The sequence below is a fragment of the Schistocerca nitens genome, chromosome 4, assembly GCF_023898315.1.
Source record: "Schistocerca nitens isolate TAMUIC-IGC-003100 chromosome 4, iqSchNite1.1, whole genome shotgun sequence".
In the NCBI taxonomy this organism is placed as follows: domain Eukaryota; kingdom Metazoa; phylum Arthropoda; class Insecta; order Orthoptera; family Acrididae; genus Schistocerca; species Schistocerca nitens.
The window spans coordinates 465237941-465264434 of NC_064617.1; the positions used below are offsets into that span (position 1 = coordinate 465237941).

At 40.3% G+C, this 26494-nt stretch overlaps 1 protein-coding gene across 1 annotated transcript in view; it reads left to right on the plus strand.

Annotated features, from left to right (window-relative positions):
* Nucleotides 1-7826, plus strand: part of LOC126252027 (octopamine receptor beta-2R) — a 46101-nt gene extending 38275 nt beyond the window's left edge. Inside the window, exon 2 of the mRNA XM_049952813.1 lies at nt 1673-7826. Coding sequence (XP_049808770.1) covers nt 1673-2113 — 441 coding nt within the window. The 3' untranslated portion in view covers nt 2114-7826. The remainder of the gene's footprint in view (nt 1-1672) is intronic.
* The last annotated feature ends 18668 nt before the right edge of the window (nt 7827-26494 follow it).

Genomic DNA, 26494 nt, shown 5'->3' on the forward strand with positions numbered 1-26494 from the left:
CTTAACTAATGTGTCTGAACACTTGAATGTGTCAAACTTCAGTTTACAACAAAAATGTAGACATCGTCAAAGCTGAGGATAAGATTAGCGCTACGGTCAAAAAGTGCCAGATCTGGGCGCCAAGGATAGAAAACAAGTCAGTAACTCACTTTTCTACTTCAAAACAATTCGTGGAGTCATCGGAGGAGAGTTTGACTGACCAGATCAAGATCAATGTAGCCGAGCATCTATGCAGCCTAGCCACCACTTTTAGAGAGTAGTTCCCTGAACCTGACCCCAGACGACAGATGGATTCGAAATCCCTTCAGCTGTGAAGAAATAGATAAAATCCAAGGCCTCACTGAAGAACAGCAAGATCAACTTGTGGATCTGTCCAGTACAGATTTCTGGGCATCACCATGCAAGGACTACAATAAACTTGGAGATAAGGCAGTGAAAAAGATCCTTCCATTTGCAGCCACATATCGGTGTGAGCAAACATTTTCTTCCATATGTTTCATGAAAAACAAATATAGGAATCAGCTCGACACGCTGTCGGGTTTCAGAGTGAAAGTTTCAAGTTTGGAACCTAATATTTCAGAAATAATGGACTCAAAGGTCAGATTGAACTCATCTCATTAAGAATTGAAAATTAAAACTAACTGTCTACTGATGGGGTATTCTGTTGTAACTGTATTTTTTCAAATAAATAATGCCTTGTATGAAATTAGTGTTTTCTTATATTTCACACATGTCTACTCAATGCAGTCTCAAGTGTAGTACACTTGAAAGACCAATGCACTCAGTTTTAATTTTTTCCTGGCATTTTCTGTTCATACCCAATTTTTTTTTGAGGAATTTGTTATACTAAACACCCAGATTTGAAGATAAAGATTTTGAGCAATAACCAAAAATTTAACAATAACAATGATGCCTAAATTGAAAAAAGTTTTAAGCTCAATATTTTTTTCAATGATGAATATGTCAATGTTTTTTCTAAGTACCAAAAATAGAAAACATATAACAAGACTCTCGATTTGGCTTTTTTTTAGGTCCTTGATACTGTGATATGACAAGGCACCAATCATGCTCGATGAGGGGGTCCTCGAGAAAATTTTGTTGGGAACCCCTGCTCTAAACTTTTATATGCAATTTTGTCATATGATGACATGATGGAGACCGTAGCTGTTGTTTGAAGACAAATGTTGATGGCGTTATGACAGCAACCAGCCACAAATTTACTTTCAGTTCCTTTATTCAAAGGCTACCGTTAGCGGTTTCGAATCGTTGTGATTCATCCTCAGACGGTTTACATGCTTTCTTTATGACATGTGGTGCGATTTTTACAGATTAATTGTCCTAAAATATAAATAATTCATAATTATAAACACGCCACACACAGATGGTTGCGTTACAGATTTTCGTTGCATGTGACTTACGTGAAACGTCAGTTTCGAGTGTTTGTTTTCATAAAATTCTTCCAGCAGATTTAAATGCATTCCCACTGCATTCTTTTATATCTTCTGTATGCGAGAGTACCGCCATCTGCATATCAGCACAGTGCTATCGCTCACCTTTAATCACCTTAGTGTAGTGTCCAGACGCATTGCAGCCGGGGCCTCGAATTACATATTTTTTTACGGGACGGCTGGGAGCTACAAGCTGCTGACTGCTGGTCGCCTTCTGTCCGCAGGTGCACTCGACCCCCACCAAGGACCGCAATATCATCAAGATGAAGCGCGAGCACAAGGCGGCGCGGACGCTGGGCATCATCATGGGCACGTTCATCCTGTGCTGGCTGCCCTTCTTCCTGTGGTACGTGTCAACTTCGCTGTGCGACACCTGCCCGTGCCCGGACCTGGTCGTCGACCTGGTCTTCTGGATCGGCTACTTCAACTCGACGCTGAACCCCATCATCTACGCGTACTTCAACCGGGACTTCCGCGAGGCGTTCAAGAACACGCTGCAGTGCGCCTTCTGCAGCCTGTGCCGGCGGCCGCCGTCCGACCTGGACGCGCTCGACGTGCGCCGGCACTCGCTGCGCTACGACGAGCGCACGCGGAGCATCTACTCGGAGACGTACCTCAGGCACATCGACCGCCGGCGCTCCAGCGAGTTCGGCTCCAGCCTGTGATCCGAGGCCACCGCGCTCTAGCTGCCGGGCTCGCTGCCTCGGCACTGCCGCATCGCAGTCGATGCCTTCTAGAGTGCGGTGCTACGTACCCTCTCCACAAAGCAATAACGGACTGCAGGGCGATACCCACGGCTGCAACAAGTGGTCCTCCCCTGCTCTCTAGCCCCGTCTCGCCAAGTGTTTTCTGTGCCCGAGATACAGTTTTGCTAACACGGCTGTCGTGCCCCTAGGAGTTGACGCTTACAGCGAATTGTGATACGTAGGTGTTGTGTAAATGCTACAAATAAAAATGAATATGTGGATGTGAACGATATACAGGACGGAAATTGTGTAAAGAAGACGTGTAAAGCCACTGTGTCACCCTTTTTTTTATAGTGGTCGCATTCCAGTGAACACCCAGTGTTATGCTCCTAGAGCTCATAAACCTGAGTGTACAGGGTGATCCCATGGTGATGTTACAAACTTTCACCAATGACGGAAAACGATAAATCTATCAATTTGAAGGTCCTGAAACGATCGGGTCGAAAATTATAGAAAAAATTGTTCTGATACCTCTGATTGTCGAATAGAGTTGTTATCGCTAAGACTGTAGGAGAGGCAACTTTCAGAGATGCAATGTGGACCTAAACAAGAAAAAAAGGCCTAGTAAACATTAGCTCTTTAGTGCGTACCATAAGAGCTACGACAGCTACGAGCACGTGAGCACTTGTTCTGTAGGAGAGATGTGTTTCACAATAGCAAACAGAGAGAGGTGGCGCATTGGCTAGCACACTGGACTCGCATTCGGGAGGACGGCAGTTCCATCCCTCATCCGGCCATTCTGATTTAGGTTTTCCGTGATTTCCCTAAATCGCTTCAGGCAAATGCCAGAATGTTTCTCTTCAAAGGGCACGGCCGACTTCCTTCCCCATCCTTCCCTATTACGATGGCACAGATGACATCGCTGTTTGGTCCTTTCCACCAACTCAACCAACCAACCAACGACGGTATCAAATATAAAAACCACTCTGAGCTCTTAAGGTATGCTTTTTAGAGCCAGTATTTACTAGTTATTTCTTTCTTGTTTCGATCCACACTACCACCTCTGAAAGTTACCTGTCTTATAATCTTAGCAATAACAATTGTAGTCGACTATGAGCGGTCTCGCAACGATTTTCGCTTCCAGCTTTCGACTCATTCGTTTCCAGACCATGGTGCTTTTCCCCAAATTGATGCGGTTACTGTTCCCCGTCATCCCCAAAACTTCGTAACATCATCACAGAATCATCCAGTGTAACACAATACCTGTAGGTAGCAGGCGAACTAATTCAGTAAGCACACCTCAGACCCTCAGTCTAAAAATTACTCCTCACTAGTCTGAAACGTAAACACCGTTTCCCTCACTTCTCTTGTCTGAAATAAGGGCTCATCGACTGAAGCAGGATACATTTTGAAATAAATGCTCATTCGCTGAAACAGTATAAATTCTAGTTGACGTAACACGATCATATGCTGCTGTGCGGCATTTGCATTTTGTAGCACGCACAGTCATCTACTGTTACATCTGATGCAGCCAACAAAACATTAAAGAACAGAAATCTAAATCATATGCGCTTGTAATAACCAAATTTGTCGAAGAACGGTGCACCATAACATCAGACACGAGAGATGATATGCTAACAGTCATTGCTAAATACCGTCTTCCTGATTGTAAGCCAATAAGTACACTGCAGCAGTTTCATATTCTTTTATATATTTTTTTTTCTTTCGTGGTGTTCCATTCACAAAATGTGAGCATTTGGGTACGACTAAGTGTTGCCGAAATATTGGTCCCTTTCAGTCCCAGCAACTTAGGAGCGTGGCAAAAGGGAATCGCAACAGGTAACATCAGAGAAGGAATATCTAGTCATCAAATTTGTCTCACAAAACAAGAAAACTACCGAAAATCTTTCACATAGCAATGAACCCTCAGTTTTTTATTATTATTATTGCCATGTTATTCTTCTGACAGACTAGTCCAGGCAGAAACGCTTAAAACTGCTGCGTGTAAATTTAATCTATGTTTCTTATTCGTGTATGACTGTGGTGCATGACTTCTTAGACAAGGATTCAATGAAACTGCTCAGAAGCGTGAAGTTAAGAAAAATACCTTCACAATTTTACAGTTTGGAATAATCTGTGAACGATAGATCCATAATATTTTCGATGTAAAGGATTTAGCTTTGAAAGCAATATTTATAAATGTATTAAAATTTCTAGAGGACTATCTGGTGTATTTGGCACAGAACAGGAAAGTAGGAAAGTTAAGATTTCATATCCCGATCAGAAACACAGGGGCAGAAGCGAGTAAGCACTGGATGAGCTGCACAGACTGATACGAGTGCGCACAAATAGAAACGCGTCCAAAATAAAGACAAGGAGACACAGACTTTACTGCTTTCATGTTTTCACTCATGTTCAGAGATGTGGCTGTCAAGGCAGCGCACTTTGTGTGGAGTGGTCGTATTAAAGGGAAACAGCATCTGTTACGCTTACTTGTATCTTTTCAGTATGGTAATGGACAACACTGGCTTCAAAATAGGTGCTCTACTTACTGAAAGCGGGTAATATTCTGTAGAATTTTCTGTACTTCGCGGCTTGGTTTGAGCACGTCAGCCGGGCCGTGTACTGTGAAGTGAAGCGATTACTATTAGGATTACGTGAAACAAATGCCGCTGTGAAGCTAGTCAGTGTTACAGACACCAAATGAACACTCATCAGTAGGTTTTAAGCGTCAATTGATAAACTTCCTTGTAGCTGTGGCAATGGCATCCAGTCAGGAAACATTCTGAACATTACTGTTCTTCTAAAACGACAATCTTTCTTATAGGAAGTTCTGTTTTATATGAGTGAGTCATAATTTTGTTTTGATTTCTAATAACCTATTTGTACAATTTATTTTATTTTTCATCAACAGACAAAGTCCTCCCTGATAAAGGTTCTAAATAACAGTGTTCCCGTTTTGTGAAATGTCATTGTTGTGAACATCATTGTCCTCATTATAATGATATTTGTATGCGATACCGGGCAGTAGAATTTTCATTAGAATGCGCTGACGTTTGGAGTGCTACTGCAGCTTGCGTTGTCGTTCGTAAAATAAGGTACTGTCTGTTCCTGTGACGAAAGTGACAAAATATTAACATAAATAATTGACTCTAAGAACGTAATCATGCAATAATCAAGGGGCATTTACGTCAAGCAGTAACCTCGCGATACTATTACCAGCAAAACAAAACTGCGACTCTTGAAATGTCTGTGATCAGCAGATTCATCGGATAAAACAAGATTCCAAATACTCTGAACAATGAGAACATTAGCCGTGTTCCTGCTAACGACGACTGTCTCCAGCTGCGTGATACTCCAACACTCATTTCTTAGATGACATTAAGCCTAATTTTGAAAACAGCGCAGAAGTAGCTAGTACCAAATAGTAGAAATAAGAAGTCTCACAAATCTGATAAATGTTTCTACTAGTTTACATTTAGCACTTTGTGTGCTGTATGATGTCAGCTTGCAATACAATCTCCGTTGTAGCGTAAACGTGGAATTAAGAAATATTTTTGTATCTGTGAAATACCAGATATTGGGAGAGAATTTAGAGAATCAGTGTGAAGTAAATGGACGTGTATGAGTAGTACGTGTTAAATACTAAACGTATAACGGGTAATTTGCTCGAACTGACAATCTATAGGTTATATTCACGCATTCATTTTAACAAGAGGTGCTATATCTTATTTGAAAACTTGTTTAAGTGTTAGAGAAAACATTTTGATGAAAAAGCAAGTGCCGCTTTTGTGCTGTGAATTTTTATCAACCGATCTTCGAAATAGATATTGTTTCTTCGATGAGAGAGGCAATACGTCAATTTTCACAGTATTTATTCACAAGCATAGTCGTCACCTTAACAGATACATAAAATTACTACATATAATATGAGAACGTAAACACGCATCTGCAAACATCATTAAATAGGTACATGAAGTAGCTAACTGTAGCACAACCTAAATTCCTTAAATGAGTGGGATAATACGCTACAAAAAGCACTTAACAATTACCACTTGATTTTTGGTTCTGCTACACAGTGTCTTCCAGACTTCAGTAAAACTGTAAAATTCTGTGAGTAATGAAACCGTTTCCACACAGATACTTGACCAATATAGGTACTATTGCACCAGATAACTTTCAAACGCGCGTGCAACGGTTTATTCACACATCGGTACGAGTACCTGAAACATTATCTTTGAAGAGTTTATTATGGTTCCATCTTTTATTTGAGTTCCACCATAATAAATTGTTCGCTATTAGGCACACGAAAGAAATTTTCCAACTTCTTAGTATTTACTTGAGTTCTGATGAAGCACATCGCTAGCTTTTATTATCGTTACTTGTTACTACAGTTCCATCGTAATAGATTGACACCATGGAAGAGATTATCAAAATTTTCAGTGTTTACATGAGTCTTGATGAAATACGTCATTAGCCTCCACCACGTTTCTTACTCTAACGTAAGTAACATGTTAAGTCTACCATAGTTTGATTCGTATTTAGTACTTCATCAGAAGCTTAAAATTAACCATCTTCGGGTGGCGGACTCGATATTCTGCCAACTCGAAGCACGTGAATGATCAATCCAACTAAATTAAAATCTGTAGGCGAATTTCGAAACATGAATCCATCAAAACAGACAAAGAAACTTTGTATTAAATGCAAGTATATTTCATGTATGCGAACGACTGAATGTGTGAATGTGTCATAATGATCTGACTAACACCAACTACACTAGAGACTTCAGTATTAGTACTGAAATATGGAATTTTCGCTTTTACTGCTTACTAATTCAAACTGAAACATTAGTAAAGCTGTGGTAACAAAACAGTTCCGTCTCTGTAGAACTTCTGTGTGCCGTGAGTACACGTATGATTCTAGTGGAATGAATTCCCATTAAAATGATAGAAAGTTGGTAGCCTACGAAGAAAATGGCTATTTTTTGTCTGACACTGAAAAGTGGAGGTACCCGAAAATTGAAAGAATAGCAAACAACTAAAATACTTAGCATTCAGGAATTCAATGTTACGTGTTTATCGACTCATATATTTCCACAAAGCTACCCGCCTACGTAATGTCCCATGTAGAGCACACAAACGTTCCATAGAAGGCTTAGTTGAACATGACCTTTTTAAAAAAGGAGTTAGTATTAGATCTGTCCTACTAGGGATTCTTAGAAAACATTTGGTCTTTCAAAATGTGTTTCTGAAAATATTATTGGACGCATATCGTTCAGAACAAACGCACAGCTAAAATATACGTATTCAGAAAATTACACAGCTGCCAACGAAGCAGCATTACCTGAAGGAAATCGCTATAGCTATAATTTCACAAGTTTAATTTTCATTTTGCTGAAGATACCTACAAGTGAATGTGTAAATGTACCTAATTTACAAAATCTGTAATATAAATGTTTATTAAATCAACACTGTGTGTAAATTAATGTAAATACTTGTGGCCAAATGTCAAATATTCTCCATACGTAATTGTAAGTTTGAAGTTAAGAAAACCTAATAGGGAAATCTAAATTCTTCCTTCTTTACCTGTGATTCATAAGGTAAGATACATAGCTAATATAAGTTGTTGAAAATGTAACGAGAGATTGTTTAAACCAAAGGACAAACTGAATTATAAAATGTATGTAGCGACTGATGCAACTTTCTTTTCAATAAAAGTTTATGTTAAATACAAAAACAACTATAGTGGTCGACATTTGTGTATGATAGCAAATAGTTTCCAACTAACTGTGTTGAAGCTGTAAACAGAAATGGAAATCGATGCACAACATTTGATTTTTCGGTTGTGTGGAATCCCTAATTGTCCTAATATACACATACTGGGAAGGCTGGGAGTTTCAGAGTTCGTAAAGTACACTATTATACTAAGTATACAAAAGATGACAGAATATTCATTGTGATCCATAAGCTCAGTTATAAATGACTGTCTATCCCCTATGGAAAAGGAAAGTACCAGTTGAATGCCACTTAGCAACAATCTTTACACTCTGTTTCCTGTGCACAGCAATGTGTTCCCCTTCTCATGCTGTACGCTCATTTCCACATACATCGAGAAATAAATTAACTTGGCATTAACACTAGAAAGCAGTTAAAGTGAAGAGAAAATATAGAACTCGGTATCATGCAAACATCGAAGTATTACAGCCATGTCACGGCAGTGAATATACGTTTCTCGTTGTTAGATGACAGTATACACCGAAAATAAAGAAACACTTTGGAAATGGCAGTCTGCCTATAAGAGGTAAAATCTGTATTTTATCAAATTAGAGCCTAAATCAAATATCATTTAACTACCGACACTTTCATTTTCGTTATGAGTTCTTAAGGAATAGAATGGCAGGTTTCGTGTGTGTGTCACACGTTACAGGGAATTAGACTGCCCAGATAATATAGTGAGGCACTTCTGGAAAAGGTAAAAAGAATTAAAGGTGAACATGGAATACGCAGAGTTCTATGTGATAACATAAATCATTGAAGGTCAGGTGATTGGGAGACCTGTTTCATTTATTATAGATATATGATTCGTTGTATGTGATACTAAACGTACATTCTATTGCATTACCGACACGGAAGTGACATTAAAGTTTTTAAATTGACACCAAGCACAGAGATCATTCGTTATTCTCCAACAAGATAAGCTCCTGTCTCCATTAAAAAATATGTTTCGGTGAAGGAACGCTATACAGTGAAGAACATCTTAACTTTCCCTGAAATCCTGAAAAATTCACGAACAGAAAATTATTTCATTCCTTAACTGAATGATCATGCACTACCTTGAAAGTTAATATTTATATATAAAGTTACTGTACAGTTTAAGGTACGTCGATAATCCGTGAGTCTACATTTAGTTCGCAGTGTATAACGTTCCCAGAATCCGACAGCAGTACAAAATTAATTGAAGACTGATCTTCGGCAGACATTTTGCCAGGGTAAATGTTAAAACGTGCACGATTAATAACCATACGTTTAGCATTATCGTTATAGATCACTACCACACACGAAGCTATAAACATTGATAATAAATTCGCTGTCAAGGGAAAGGGTAGGTTTTCACTTTTCTGTTTAAATGTAGCGTTACTTCATGTTCGTCAGACACAATTGTCTTGACTATTTTACTCGTTTTTATGTTAGTTCTTTGACACTGTAATGGTTCATCAAGACAGACTTACAAACGAAACTATCTTGTTGTAGAAATATTTCCTACAGTCCCTAGCAGAAACTCGTCGACGCTGCTGCTGCTAGATAAATCGGTTGTTTGCCTCATATAACGCCAGTTGCGGTACTATGATACGCACTATTCGCACTTTGAATTCCCGGGATCCTGTCAAATACTTTTGATGAATGCCGGTCGCTTGAAAGTTCCTCTGAGAATTTGCATTAGGTGTTCCATTCGTAACAAGAATTTTTCACGCTACACATATTTACGATTGCCGTAAGGTCTTTGACGATGAATAAACACACCTTTCGTCAACTTATCTACTCCTGAAATTCGTTGTTAAATTATCTGATACTGATACTGGCCGAAATTTGAAGGTATTTTTTATCCTAAACGCTACGTCGTCTTCTATAATAGCCTTGTCAGTGTACTGAGAATAATCTTTGTCAGATATCTTAACCTCTTCCCAACTGATTTGTTTCTGGTATTTCAAAATTTCTTTGTCAGTATTGGAAGCCAGTGCACGAAACTTAAATTTATTCACGGTGAGTCCGTGATGATGTTACAAACGTTCAGTGATAATGGTGAAGGGTAAATGTATCAATTTGAGGTAAGTAACCCCGGATTTGAAACGATCGAGGCGAAAGCTATAGGCGAAAAACTTCGATACCTCTGGCAGAAGACCTCTTCTATTGCGAACGTTTTGCATTCCATGTTTTGGGAACAGGTAGTGTGGACAAGAAAAAAATGTTCAGTAAACATCGGCTCTAAACTGCATACCTTAAGTGCTATGAGCACTTGTCTAATAGAAGAGATGTGCTTCACATTAGCAAAGACGAACAAGTTCTCGTAGCTCTCAGCATATGTTTTTAAATGCCCATGTTTACTGGAATTCTTGTTCTTGTCCGTACTACCTCCTCTCGAAATATGGACAGCAAACAACTTGCTGTAGAAAAGGCCCACCGCCAAAGGTATCAGAACGGTTTTCGCTTTGGACTTACGATTCGGTTATTTCTGGACCAGGGTCCCATAACTCAAATCGATACATTTACCTTTCTTCATCATCTCTGAAAGTTTTTAATATCATCTCGGAATCATCCTTCATATGTTATGACATCTCATGGCTAATGTCGGTGTTATGTCAATGAGTAACTTGAGTCACATCTTCCGTCAAAATGAGGTAGAGGCGTGCTACAAAGAATTAACAGTTTCTGGAAATTCCATTCTGAGCGCATTACCACAGTGGCTGATGAGTGTTTCTCCAAGCACCCCCACCCTACCATAAATACATAACAGTATAACACAGTTATGGGAAACTTCAGTTGTAAGCTGTGTTTTGATGTTTTACTGCCTGCTCGATTAAAGTGACAGAATCATAAAAATTAAAATAACATCACTTGAGTAACAAAAATACTGAAAGAAAAAAATCTGTTATTTTCTCCCAACAGCAAATAAGTTTCTCTTCCTGGTTACTTACTTCATCTGAAATAAATAGCTGAGCAGGAATTAAACAGAGAAGAATAGTGCCAGCAATCCGTCGAGGAACCTACACTAGAGAAGTTAAAGCTAGTATCAAGACTCTTAAAAACAATAAAGCCCCAGGAGAAGACAATGTTACAGCAGAAATGATAAATTATGAGGGAGGAAAACTACTAAGGGTTTTACACGAGATTATAGCGCAAATATGGTGGAAAGATAATATGGCGGAACAGTGAAATATAGCGTAGTGAAGCCAGCTTCCCTAGAGGAGTAAACCTAACACAAATCTTGGTCCTCCAGGTTGGGCGTTGGGCTCGAGGCTATCGTCATCTTCCAGTAAAAAAAAGTAAAGTCACGAAAACCCAAGGACAGAAGCCGGACAGATTAATAGATGACGACATTATACGGATCTTGGACAACGAATGATTAAAAAGTTGAAAACTGATCTTCGAACTGGTAGCGGGAATGTTCGCTCTTTATACAGCCCAGGCTCTCTTAAGAAGTTATAAGGCCAGCAGGGGAAGCTCAGGGAGAGCATTATTGCCATCCAAGAAATCCTATGGACAGGAGTGCGGTACTGGAAAAGAAAGAGGGCACTATGTTCTACAGCTGTGATGATAACAGACGTGATTTTGCTACAGGTTTCCTTGTTCATCAAGATCTGAAACATTTGATGGTGAATTTTACACCCATTAATCCAAGGCTACCAGTAATTAGAATTAAAGGAAGATTCTTTGATTACAGTATAATTAATGGACATGAACCAACAGAAGAATCTATTGAAGACCTACAAGATGATTTCTATGATGCCCTTGAAAAAACTTCTGATAAGTGTACAGAGAATTACATCAAGATCGTACTGGGTGATTTTAATGCACAACTTGGAAGAGAACACATGTTCCAGCCCGTAATTGGAGCCTATAGTAAACATGGATCCACTAATGATAATGGAATAAAACATCCTCATCGCGGTCTCCCGGAATATGAAAGTGGGACAGGTTTCCCCATAAGGAGATCCACAAGGGCACATGGAAGTCACCTGATTGTGGAACCATTAATCAAATTGAACAAGTACTGATACATCAGAGGCAAAAGTCTGAGTTGTTGCATGTTCAAACTTTTCGTGACCCTAATGTGGATTCATATCATTTTCTTGCAATGGCCAAGATGAAGAACATCAAATGCTCAGAATGAAAGATATACTAGGAAATAACGGTTTTATATTGCACTACTGCAATTAACAGAAACTTGGGAATAGTACTGTCAGAAAGTTTCATAGGCCCTAGAAGAAACAATGCGAGACACTAAAGATATAGAAAAAAAGTGGCTGACTTTAAAAAGAGCTATAGACATTTCAGCTAAGGAAACACTAGGGATGAAGAGAAAATCAGTAAGACCCACATGGTTTGATGAAGAGTGTAAGAGACTGACTGAAGAAAAGAACACTGCTTACCAAAAGACATTACAGGCGAACTGCACAAGAAACTTATTGGAGGATTATCGAGAAAAAAGGAGGATTGAAAAGATAACACAGCACCGAAAGAAAAGGGAATGGACTAAGGCTGAAATAGAATGAATGGAATTGTCCAAGAAGAAGAATGAAACAAGGAGGTTCTTTAAAAAAAGTAAACAATGCTAAAGGACAATTTGCTCCAATAATCAGCTTGAGTAGAGATGAAGGAGGACACATAATAAGTGAGAGAAAGAGACTCTGGAAAGATGACGAAGATACTTTAATGACCCGCTGAATCGAGAGAAGGTCATTAGGGAAGCAGGCCAACAGACCAGGGGCACCCTCTTCTACAAGTCGGTGCAGATTTTAGCATATGCAGATGACGTGGACATCATAGCACGGACAGTACCAGCACTAAAAGAAGCTTTCATAGCCTTAATTCAGGCACGCAATAAGATGGATCTTATGATATAATGATAATACATGGCCTGTGAGAAAGCATGTCAACCCAATATGCCGTCAACATTCGGTGTGAATGGAAACACATTTGAAACAGTTGATAGCTTCAAGTATCTAGGTTCCACAGTCACTTGCTTTAATGGCATCTCAACTAAAAGTAAGATTAGGCTGATATCAGCAAATGAGGCATATTTCACTTTGAGTAATTTATTCCGGTCAAGACTCATCAGCCGCCCAACCAAATTAACTATTAATAAAACCCTTGTTAAACCAGTTCTTACTTATGTTTCGGAAATATGGCGCTTGACGGAAACCGATGCAAGGCTGCTCGACGGATTTGAGAGGAAAGTTTTGAGGAGAATAATTGGCCCTGTGTATGACAGAACAGTGGGGAAAAAGGTACAATGCAGAGTTATACACTATATATGCCGATGCTCCTGTAACAAAAATCATACGATCAGGAAGGATAAGATGGGCAGGTCATGTGGCAAGAATGGAGGAGTCTCTGGTATAATGAAGATTCTCTTTGGTAATCCAGGAGGGCAAAGAGAACTAGATCGATCTCGAGAAAGATGGCTGGATGGAGTGGAAGAAGACGTACGGAAACTCGAATGCAGAAACTGGAGGAGGGTAGCATGTGACAGTGATGGATGGCGAAAGCTCGTTGGGAAGGCCAAGGTTCATCCTGGAGTAAAGCGCCACAGAAGAAGAAGGTTACTTACTAATACTGAAATAAGTAGCTGAGCAGGAAGTAAACAGAGAAGAGTAGCAGGAATCCGTCGAGGAATCTACACTAGAAAAAGTTAAAGTTAGTATCAAGTTTCTTAAAAACAGTAAAGCCCAGGGAGGAGACAATGTTACAGCATAAATGATAAGATATGGCGGAGGAAAACTACCAAGAGTTTTGCACGTGATTATAGTGGAAATATGGTGGAAAGATAATATGGCGGAACAGTGGAATATAGCAACACTCTGCCCTGTACATAAGAAACATGACAAAGCCGACTGTGCGAATTATAGAGAAATGGCACTGGTCTGTATAGTACATAAAGTATTAAGAAAAATCATGGCTGGGTGACTCAGAACATATGTGGGAGAGTATGTATGAGACAACCAATGCGGCTTCAGAAGTAATAGAGCCACTACAGATTTCTGCTATCAGACAAATCGCTGAAAAATTTTATGAGTATAGCACCGAAATCCATCAGCGGTTCATTGATGTCAAACAAGTTTAGTGTCAAAAGGGAGCAACTCTGGATGGCAATGCAAGAGGCAGGCGTAACCAAAAAAACTCATAAGACTGGTCAAATGACTTTGAGAAGAACAGTATGCAAAGTAAAGGTTGAGGACGCTTTATCAAAGGCGTTTGAAATTAACCAAGAATTGCGACAGAGTGATGTGCTCTCCACTATTCTGTTTAACGTCGCCTTGGAGAGGATAATGCGGAAGACACGAAACGGCAACACTGGGAAAACACCATTTGACGCAGGACCTGCACATGCAGAGGATACTGATTTGTTATTCAGCAGGAAAGAGGACATGGAAGAAAAGCTTGAAAAATTAGAAAGGTCTGGAGCATAGACGGGGCTCACAATTGAACCAAGACCAAGTACATGTTAACATCTAAGAAAAGATATAGTGAAGGAGAAAGAAGCATGACTCTGAACGGGAGAGAATATGAATGCTGTGAGAGGTTTAGATATCTTGAATCACTGGTAAACGAGAACAATGATAGGAGAGAAGGAATACGTGCAAGGATGGCAGCTGGTAACAGGACTTACTTAGCACTGATTAAAGTATTTAAAGCATGAAGCCTTAATAGGAACCTGAAGCTGACTGTGTATCGTACAGTAGTAAGACATGATGAATGGTTTGAAGACTCGGACAACGACACAAAATGATGAGGATTTGTTGCAGAGATGGGAAAGCAAGATACGTAGGAAAATCTTTGGGGCAGTGAATGATGAGTTTTTTGGGTAATCAGAAAAAATTACGATATCAGAGAGTTGTATGACAAACTAGATATCGTGACAGAAATAAAGAGCAATAGATTACGTTGGTTGAGACATGTCAAAGAATGGTGGAGAGTAGCACAGTCAACAATGTTTTCAAAAGAAAACCAGGTCGACGCCGTAGTAGGGGCAGACCAAGGACCTGGTGGATAGACAGTGTGGAGGAGGAACTGAGAAGAATGGGAGAACACAGAGAGCCAAGGCAGCCAGCATAGAAGAGTACCTTGAAGAAAACGATTTATTGACACGTATTCAGAAAATATCGTTACGAAACACAACTAGCTCTTCATACTCATGAAATAATGAGTGCTATAGACAGGGGATGTCAAATTGATTCCATATTTTTAGATTTCCAGAAGGCTTTCGATACCGTTCCTCACAAGCGTGTTCTAACCTAACTGCGTGCCTATGGAATATCGTCTCAGTTGTGCTACTGGATTCGTGATTTCCTGTCAGAAAGGTCACAGTTCGTAGCAATACGTCTATTGCTAACATAACAATGGTTTTTCACTGGGAGATTTTTTCATATAATTCCCCTCACGTTAGTTAACTACTTGCCTTCGTACAGCACAGTTAATTATTTGGCCGCTGACTGGTACGTCGAACATTCGCAGAGAACATCGAGTAAAACAGAAACAATATCCGGCGTTCCCCTAGGAAGTGTTATAGGCCCTCTATTGTTCCTGATCTATATTAAAGACATAGGAGACAATCTCAGTACACGTCTTAGATTGTTTACAGATGATGCTGTCATTGACTGTCTTTTAAATTCATCACATGACCGAAACGAATTGCAAAATGATTTAGATAAGATATTTGTATGGTGCGAAAAGTCGCAATTGACCCTGACTAAAGAAAAATGTGAAGTTATTCACATGAGTTCTAAAAGAGATTAACTAAATTTCGATCACGCGATAAGTCACACAAATCTGAAGGTTGTAAATTCAGCTACATACACTCCTGGAAATGGAAAAAAGAACACATTGACACCGGTGTGTCAGACCCACCATACTTGCTCCGGACACTGCGAGAGGGCTGTACAAGCAATGATCACACGCACGGCACAGCGGACACACCAGGAACCGCGGTGTTGGCCGTCGAATGGCGCTAGCTGCGCAGCATTTGTGCACCGCCGCCGTCAGTGTCAGCCAGTTTGCCGTGACATACGGAGCTCCATCGCAGTCTTTAACACTGGTAGCATGCCGCGACAGCGTGGACGTGAACCGTATGTGCAGTGACGGACTTTGAGCGAGGGCGTATAGTGGGCATGCGGGAGGCCGGGTGGACGTACCGCCGAATTGCTCAACACGTGGGGCGTGAGGTCTCCACAGTACATCGATGTTGTCGCCAGTGGTCGGCGGAAGGTGCACGTGCCCGTTGACCTGGGACCGGACCGCAGCGACGCACGGATGCACGCCAAGACCGTAGGATCCTACGCAGTGCCGTAGGGGACCGCACCGCCACTTCCCAGCAAATTAGGGACACTGTTGCTCCTGGGGTATCGGCGAGGACCATTCGCAACCGTCTCCATGAAGCTGGGCTACGGTCCCGCACACCGTTAGGCCGTCTTCCGCTCACGCCCCGACATCGTGCAGCCCGCCTCCAGTGGTGTCGCGACAGGCGTGAATGGAGGGACGAATGGAGACGTGTCGTCTTCAGCGATGAGAGTCGCTTCTGCCTTGGTGCCAATGATGGTCGTATGCGTGTTTGGCGCCGTGCAGGTGAGCGCCACAATCAGGACTGCATACGACCGAGGCACACAGGGCCAACACCCGGCATCATGGTGTGGGGAGCGATCTCCTACACTGGCCGTACACCACTGGTGATCGTCGAGGGGACACTGAATAGTGCACGGTACATCCAAACCGTCATCGAACCCATCGTTCTACCATTCCTAGACCGGCAAGGGAACTTGCTGTTCCAACAGGACAATGCACGTCCGCATGTATCCCGTGCCACCCAACGTGCTCTAGAAGGTGTAAGTCAACTACCCTGGCCAGCAAGATCTCCGGATCTGTCCCCCATTGAGCATGTTTGGGACTGGATGAAGCGTCGTCTCACGCGGTCTGCACGTCCAGCACGAACGCTGGTCCAACTGAGGCGCCAGGTGGAAATGGCATGGCAAGCCGTTCCACAGGACTACATCCAGCATCTCTACGATCGTCTCCATGGGAGAATAGCAGCCTGCATTGCTGCGAAAGGTGGATATACACTGTACTAGTGCCGACATTGTGCATGCTCTGTTGCCTGTGTCTATGTGCCTGTGGTTCTGTCAGTGTTATCATGTGATGTATCTGACCACAGTAATGTGTCAATAAAGTTTCCCCTTCCTGGGACAATGAATTCACGGTGTTCTTATTTCAATTTCCAGGAGTGTAGATAATGTTATGGGTAGAGCCAACCAAAGACTGCGATTCATTGGCAGAACACTTAGAAGGTGCTACAGGTCTACTCAGGAGACTGCTTACACCACGCTTGTCCGCTCTATAGGCCGGTCGTTGTGGCCGAGCGGTTCTAGGCGCTTCAGTCCGGAACCGCGCGACTGCTAGGATCACAGGTTCGAATCCTGCCTCGGGCATGGGTGTGTGTGATGTCCTTAGGTTGGTTAGGTTTAAGTAGTTCTAAGCTCTATGGGACTGATGACCTCTGATGTTAAGTCCCGTAGTGCTCAGAGCCATTGGAACCATTTGAACCGCCCTATACTGGAGTATTGCTGTTAGGTGTGGGATCCACATCAGGTGGGTCTGACGGATGACATCAAAAAAGAACAAAAAAGGGCAGCTCGTTTTGTATTATCGCGAAATAGGGGAGATAGTGTCACAGACATGATACGTGAATTGGAGTAGCAATCATTAAAACAAAGGCTTTTTTGTTGCGACGGGATATTCTCATGAAATTTCAATCACCAGTTTTCTCCTCCGATTGCGAAAACATTCTGTTGGCACCCCCCTACACAGGAAGAAATGATGATCACGATAAAATAAGAGAAATCAGTGCTCGCACAAAAAAATTTAAATGCTCGTTTTTCCCGCGTGCCGTTCGAGAGTGGAACGGTAGAGAGACAGCTTGAAGGTGGTTCATTGAACCCTCTACCAGGTACTTTATTGTTAATAGCAGAGTATTAAAGTAGATGTAGATGTAGATTGTCCAGGAGACCAAGGAACTACACGGGCTCTAGCGCCGAGGAGTAAGTAAGTAAGTGAGTATTTCAACTGAAATGATGTTCTATACCGTTTGCATATATTATTAAATCACACTTTAAATTTAATCATTGGGCGTCATTCAAGTTATATGCAACGTATACAAAAATGTTATACCGTTTGCATACATTACTTAATCACCCTTTCCAGATAAGCCATGATTCAAATTGTATACAAAGGACATCCAGAGGCTATAGCCACACCATTTCACTGCATCGTCCTTTCCCACTTTTACTATTGGAAGCCAAACCGACATTAACCGCTCTCTGTGAAATAGGTTTCCTGTTGCACAGGCGCTAGTAATCCGGTTACTGGCGCCATTCGGCGGATCAGCACGGCATGCGAAACAGCCGTCGCTTTATCACGTTCCGTGTTCTCTTTTCCTGATGGTCTCTGCAAATGTTCGACGTACCAGTCAACGGCCAAATCATTAACTGTGCTGTACGAAGGCAAGTAGTTAGCTAACGTGAGGGGAATTATGTGAAAAAATCTCCCAGTGAAAAACCATTGTTATTATTTTTTAATATTTATTCAGCTTAATGGAAAATAGAGGTTTTTTCTTTACTGGTGCAAAACTGTTCCGTCACAGCTGCTCCAATGTTTTGCTGCATTTTTCTGAAAGAAATACTTCAGTTACGTGTAACTGTTGAATCGTTTCTGGTTGACGACGTTATTACAAAAGCAAACGTTGTTAATACTAAACACTTCATGAACGAGCAGAAAACTTCTACATCGCGGACTGTCGTCTTTTCTGCCGCTGTTTTTGTGTCCCTGCCAAGGGATTTATACGGCACTACCCATTACCCGCGGCTGCTGTGACACATCAGTAAAGTGCAATGAAATGTGAGTGTGGCTTTACTGGGCTGGAGATCCCGGTCGGTAAGCCCGGTCGCCTGGTGAAAGCCTTTTTATCTGACGCTACTTCGGCGACTTTCGTGCAGAGAATGGTAAAAAGTATTATGAGGGCCAAACACACACCCAGGAGCGAGCGGTAAACATTCGACCCAGGCGGGAATCGGACCCGGAACCCCACCGAAGAATGTCAGATATGCTAATCAGCAGACAACCAACACCTGACTAATGTGAGCTCTCATTTTAGAAGCTATAATGACGCTCAGCGGCTAAAATGCAACGAGTCTGTGACCGATATTAGTATGGATGAACGGATTAAACACGTAGAGGATTGTATAAGCATTGCAGTCATGACGTTGAATAGTGTTATACAGACTATATCAAATCATTTTCACAAATCAATGAAGTTCAGAAGTGAGACTATTGTTGCTTATTTCACGTTATATTCTCCAAATCAATAAATGTGTTGTACTATACAATTTCTAAAGTAGCATATGTTCTACCTCAGCTTTCAAGCTATTTCCATACCAAAGTTCATCAAATTCGGTTCATTTTTTAGTCGTGAAAGCGTAACAGATATCGTTACTTTCGCATTTATAATATTACTATGGGTTACAGTAAGTTATCTTGCAACCTGTCAAGATCGACAGACCGCGTTTATTAGAACCCAACATGAGAACATTAACGACTATCACTGTGACTAATTACAATTCACTAACATCAAACTGTGTTAAGAAAACGAGGCAACATTTTATTAGAAATTCAATGAACTCAAATAATAAGACTATCATGGTTCCTGAGCTATCGTAGTCGGATTCAGTAACATTGACATTGTGTCAGACCATTTCTTCCCACTAGTGTGTAGCTGATGAATGCCGCAGATTTACATTCCTAGCATCTTGAGGTAATGATCACCTTCACAGAAGGTCTGAAATACTGATAATTTCCTTCATGTTCAGTATTAATGACTCATCTACTTTCCAGACGTTGAAATGTGGTGGATGTTGCTGAGAATAACTAGTATCTCCGTCCTAGTCATTCATTAGTTTAATGAAACAACTGTTTCTTTTACTTTACATTAATAAGACACGGTGATGGTTAGGTTGAATAGAATTACGTTTCATGGACAAGAAGTAAAAACGTAGTTGGAAAAAACTGGTCCATAAGGGGAAACCATTACCACAAAATATTGACGTATAAAAGCAGAACACCTGTGGGTACAACGACAAATATTCAAAATAATTGCACGTACCTATCTGAAATAAAATCATGTACAATGCGATAGACAAATATATAGCTACATTTCACATATCATTTCACGAAAATAGTGCAAATGCGCAAAACGAATATTTTTGGATCTTGCACTGCAGCAACGAGCTATAAGTCTTTGATACATTTTGCAGTCATCTTTGAACATTACAAGAAACATCACATTAACCGTATGCAACAGTCTTACGAAACCTCTGTAAAATATAGAGCAATGTTTCCCCATTTCACGTAACCTAGATCACAGTTGCTTTACGGCCTTCTTAGGTCCTGCAAATTTCTAGAAACCTTATCGTCCACTACATGGTGTTCACACATTTCTCTGTAACACAGAACTCACAATCATTGCTTTTATTCACGAATTCCTTACAAATATGATAGCATAGTCTTTGTTAGTTCCACATTAGGATATAATTTATGCCAGAATTAAATTTTGTGAGGGTGTTATGTGCAGTGATAATGAGGTATTCAGTGGAAACAGTAAGGAACTCATTAAGTATTAGTCAGTAAGGTGCTGGGGTGTCTGCTGTCACGATTAATGACTAGATCCAGATATTTTTGCATACCGTACTTAATTCTTTTTGCTTTTTGAATGATTGTAAATGACTTATCATCATAAGAAGGCCTCAAACAGTCCTTAACTGTGATTTTGTTGAATCTTTTTGAGGCTCAGTGGCTACTGTAGAATTTTTTTAGTATTTCAGACAATTAATATTTTCATGAAATACTTCGTTTACTCTATTTTTGCGACCCATTGATGTAAATTTGTTATTCAGTCAAAACGAGTTTCCCTACTAATTCAAAATTTAGATTTCTTCATGATTATTTACTCTAAGTACGTGACACCATGCTTACATGTACGCTAAATAACGGTTTATGTATCTGAAGTTGGGCCTCCTTTACAGGTTGTTCGTCTGTAATTCTCATTCATCTTCAGCACCAGTGAACGCTATGTTTGGAACTTGCTAGCCCGAAAGTTCATTTTCTGTCTCTTCATCGTCCTCCACATCTTCCCTCTCATGTTGACTTCCAGAAAGAGATGAAACGTATTCGGGATTATTCTTATCTAACTATCGATTTATTTCGTTGGAAAACGTATTGATTCTTCATCCACTATTTATCCATCGGAGGCAGAAACGTTTTGACACTTGATGCATAGCGTAGAAGAAATATAATTTACTAATAGGAGATACTACTATCTTATCACCATGAATCACCATGAACAACACACCAAACTTTCGTTTTCAAAAAACGGGGGAGTAAGTTACGGAAGAGACAACTGATGACACGATAATAATAACTGTGAGTGAATAAACTGCAAAGAAATACAGTGGAAAAATATAATACCAGTCTCTGTTATTTACCCAAAAATAAATTTCGAAAATGGTTTGCAAGACTGCCTGACTACTTCAGTACGACAATTCTAACAATGGTCCCTGCCATGACCATCCTTAGGGCAACTTCTTCGCGACTGCTCCACGAGGTGAAGCGGGTTTAGATTCAACGTTAACACAGCAGCGAGTTAGCTTTTGCAGCTTTTGGTACTCATCTGATTTTTTATTTATTCTATTTAGTCTGCATCTAACATATCGAAATTCAAAATTAGCGCTGGCAGAATATATGAATTGTTAAAAACTTCGGTAACTGCCGTATTCACAATTACGGACCTGTTAGAACACCAGGATTTGTAATGTCTCAACAACAATTCACGAAATCCTTCAACGAAATCATGTTCAGCAGCACGTGCAAAGCGAATGTCGTGCCAAGAGTAAGGAAATGAAGCGTAGCAACAAAATGGTGAGACATTAGTTTACAGCTGAGGAACTGGCATCATCAGGCTTAAAAAAATAAAAATGATTTTTTATTACACAATGACAGCATTTCTAGCGTGTACCACTCCCCTTCCCGTGTTCAAGAAGCCCACACAACATCGCAATTATAGAAGTGTGCTTTAGTGTCTGTTCCTGATGAAAGTACTTCAAGAACGTTAAAGATTCATCTTGTACAGAGTGGAAAATGTTTCGCAGAAGAGGCGCGTTGTAGCTGAATGACAAGCGCATTTTATTTCGATGAAGCCCCTGACAAGCGGTACCGAAATTCGTTAGTTATTTTAGTGGGAACCTATAACGAAAAAATAAACATTTCCTTTTGTTAACTTGCTTACTGTACGAAACAGACAATGCCACACTGAAGCAAAGCTGGGTTTTGGCATGATGTGGTAAAAAATTATTCAGTACTACTAGTGCTTACAGATCATTCTTCTTATATTTTACTTTCATTTCAAAAGTTTCAGTACTCTGTACGTTGTTTGTGTTGTGGTCTTCAGTCCTGAGACTGGTTTGATGCAGCTCTCCATGCTACTCTATCCTGTGCAAGCTTCTTCATCTCCCAGTACCTACTGCAACCTACATCCTTCTGAATCTGCTTAGTGTATTCATCTCTTGGTCTCCCCCTACGATTTTTACCCTCCACGCTGCCCTCCAATACTAAACTGGTGATCCCTTGATGCCTCAGAACATGTCCTACCAACCGATCCCTTCTTCTGGTCAAGTTGTGCCACAAACTCCTCTTCTCCCCAATACTATTCAGTACCTCCTCATTAGTTATGTGATCTACTCATCTAATCTTCAGCATTCTTCTGTAGCACCACATTTCGAAAGCTTCTATTCTCTTCTTGTCCAAACTATTTACCGTCCATGTTTCACTTCCATACATGGCTACACTCCATACAAATACTTTCAGAAATGACTTCCTGACACTTAAATCTATACTCGATGTTAACAAATTTCTCTTCTTCAGAAAAGATTTCCTTGCCATTGCCAGTCTACATTTTATATCCTCTCTACTTCGACCATCATCAGTTATTTTGCTCCCCAAATAGCAAAACTCCTTTACTACTTTAAGTGTCTCATTTCCTAATCTAATACCCTCAACATCACCCGACTTAATTCGACTACATTCCATCATCCTCGTTTTGCTTTTGTTGATGTTCATCTTATATCCTCCCTTCAAGACACCATCCATTCCGTTCAACTGTTCTTCCAAGTCCTTTGCTGTCTCTGACAGAATTACAATGTCATCGGCAAACCTCAAAGTTTTTATTTCTTCTCCATGGATTTTAATACCTACTCCGAATTTTTCTTTTGTTTCCTTTACTGCTTGCTCAATTCTGTACGTTAAAACATTTTATTTACATCGTGTACAGTTTCCATCGAGTTTACGAGGAGTAAAAGAAGAATAATCATACGTGAACGAATTTTTATCTAGCCTTAAGAAAATCTTTAAAAAAATTTCTCCTGCCAGAAGACAATCGTGTGTACGAAATAGAGGACTTCATGTACCGTAGTCTCTCATCATTAATAAACAGGACACTTAATTGGAAACAACAGTGTTTATCTGTAATAATTTGTATAGATTTTAGATGCTTTACCAGAAGAGCTTTCATCTGTGTCAAAGGCAACAAAACTATCAGGTACACAGTAACTGCAAGAAGACCTTTATGAAGTACGGGGGCACTACTTCCTGACAACAGCCGAGAGGAAGTTAGGGAGCACTGTTTTAAGATAGAAACAGAAGGGGCCATTTGGCAGACGTGAATAATGTTCTAGAAGCTATTCGATTAAAATATCGATGCGACAACGAACGAGAATATTGATGATTGTTTAAAATTAAATATGCACCTCGTATGTGAGTATTTATGTAAGACATTCCATTTATATTTACAAATATATGCAGAGTGACTGCAGTTGCAGTTACATTTGATAGCATGCAGATACAAGTCTTTCTGCTTTATCTCGTCTTGCACTGCCATGTAAGGACCACATCACTGCATGTATATTTCACCATTAACAGTACTGTTTCGATACGTCGTCTTTCTTCTGTGAAGAATGTTGGAATCACTATTACCTTGATCGATTGTGTGCAACATTAATGAAAGCAAACATTGATACAAGACTGCAAAATGCCTTTTGTCAGACATCATTAACTCTTTGCACAGATACACTGCTGTAGAATACATATACCGTAATACATCACTCAGAAATCTACTTGGCGTATTGATCATGTATTAACAAATTAATACACAAATGCAGAAAAAGAATGATGACAACTTCCTGATAATAACAAAGATCCACTAAGAAGCAGTTCTTATTTGTCTAAAAACTCGTAAAGTGTTTGTTGGGGAAACAAGAAGTTATCCTTTGATAATGATTATACATAGTTTCGTAGTAGTAATTTCCCATTTGTTCTATTTCATCTCGTAGTGATGTAGTTCTGTCAGGTAGTATCGCCTCATTTCGTCCAGAAGCGTGTGTGCTTTATATAATTTCTATTTTTGTACACGGTACCTTGCCCGGCTATTCTAGGCGCCTTCAGATGATTGGCGTGATGTGACTTTGGAATCCAGCTGAAAGCGTCACTGATCCGTGTACTGTAAGCGACAGTTTACAAATAGTTTTCAAAAACGTACATCTACGTTATCGCTATAGTCTGAGTTTTAAACAACTGAAACATACCGAACACAAAGAAAATTTTGTGAATTAAATTTCTGTGCTTACCTTCTGTTCACCCACTCTCCGTAACTATACAGAAACTTCTTTTTATTTACACATAGCTCACAATAGCGATGTAAAGAACAACAAATACGAAAGCAGAAAATATGAGCTATCTTCACTTTCGTACGCAGAATCTAACAGAAACTATAGAAGATTATCCTTGAACATCATAATACGTTTTGGCTCGTCATTTGTCACTGCAGTGGTAACACGTTTCAAATAATGTTACGTCTTATTATTGCATACAAAGTGCACCCAAAAATAAAGCTACATATTTATACGTTACATGTTATTTACATTAGAAAACGTATGATTTAAATAACCTATGTACTCGATCTTTATGTCACAATTAATAAATTATGACACTATTAAACACATATTCGTCATTCGGAGAGATTAAGAAAAAAGATGTATTTGCTAACTTATGAATGTTTCTACCTTAGTAAGCTTAAAGGAGACGCAGTATTGTCGTCAGGAACCTGTTAGTGCTGGTTTTTATTTATGGATTGCTCAACAGGTCTATCAGCAGTGAATAAATATGTAAGCCTTGTCGCCCCTGAATGCAACGCACGCGATTCGCTCTTGCAAAGCTCCAACCCGTTGGATGTGATGAGACACTGATATGTAGATTGAGCTACAATGGCCACTTATAACACCAGTGATGCCGTTTGAGCTCCTTGCAAGTTACACTGTTAGAGCCCGTACCACAAGAGCAAAGGCATTTCCAAAATAATAACTGCATGATTACTTATTAGGTATATGACTTAATGCCAACGGCCTTGCCGCAGAGCTAAAACCGGTTCCCGTCAGATCACCGACATTAAGCGTCGTCGGGCTGGGCTAGCACTTGGATGGGTGACGATCTGTTATGCCTAGCGCTGTTGGCAAGCGGGGTGCTCTTAGCCCTTGTGAGCAAACTATGGAGAAGTAGCGGCTCCGATCTCGGAAACTGACATACGGCTGGGAGAGCGGTGTGCTGGCCATACCCCTCCACATCCGCATCTAGTGACGCCTGTGTTCTGAGGATGACACGGTGGCCGGTCGGTACCATTGGGCCTTCATGGCCTGTTCTGGAGGAGTTTAGTTTAGTTTAATATGACTTAATTGAATGTAAACCTTACAATCATTTCAAAGACTTTATCATAGCCAAGATGTGGCAAGGGCCTTGAGTTTAGCTCCATTTTCAGTGACTCTCCCATCTGCTTCTTATCTTTTCATTTCATTTTAATACTCTGCTGTAGCTCAGTATTTCTGATACTTCCATTCTCTTCTTCACTGGTTTGCAATTTTTAACCTCTGTACAGCGCCTCAAACATACTATTTCAGAAATTTCTTACATTGTCCAGCCTTTTCTTGTAGAGAGGGACTGATGACCTCAGATGTTAAGTCCCATAGTGCTCAGAGGCATCTTGTAGAGAGTTTCTTTGGTTTGCACTACTTTGCTTTTGATGAGTTTCTTCCTTCATCCACGTGCGTAATCTTACTTTCAAAACTGGAGAACCATATCACTTATTCTGTTGTGTAGTATCCTGCAAATCTGGTGTTTTCTTCATCGTCACTTTCTGGGTACTACGGACGCTGCCCTCTCCATTCAACGGTTGGTCAGAAAGATTAAGTCGTTTTCAAAAATGAGTTTCGCTTACATACACCTACATTCATGCTCTGAAAACCACTGGCATCACGTGTTAGCAGTGCACCACGTATTATTAGAATTTCTTACCATTACATCTGCATATTAAGTGTGGAAAAGTTCACTGCTGAAAAGACTTTGTGTGCATTGTAATTAGCCTAATGCAGTCTTCACGCTCACTACGCCAGCAACAGGCATAGGACACAAGATATTCATAGAATTTTGACCTGAAAATTGGTAA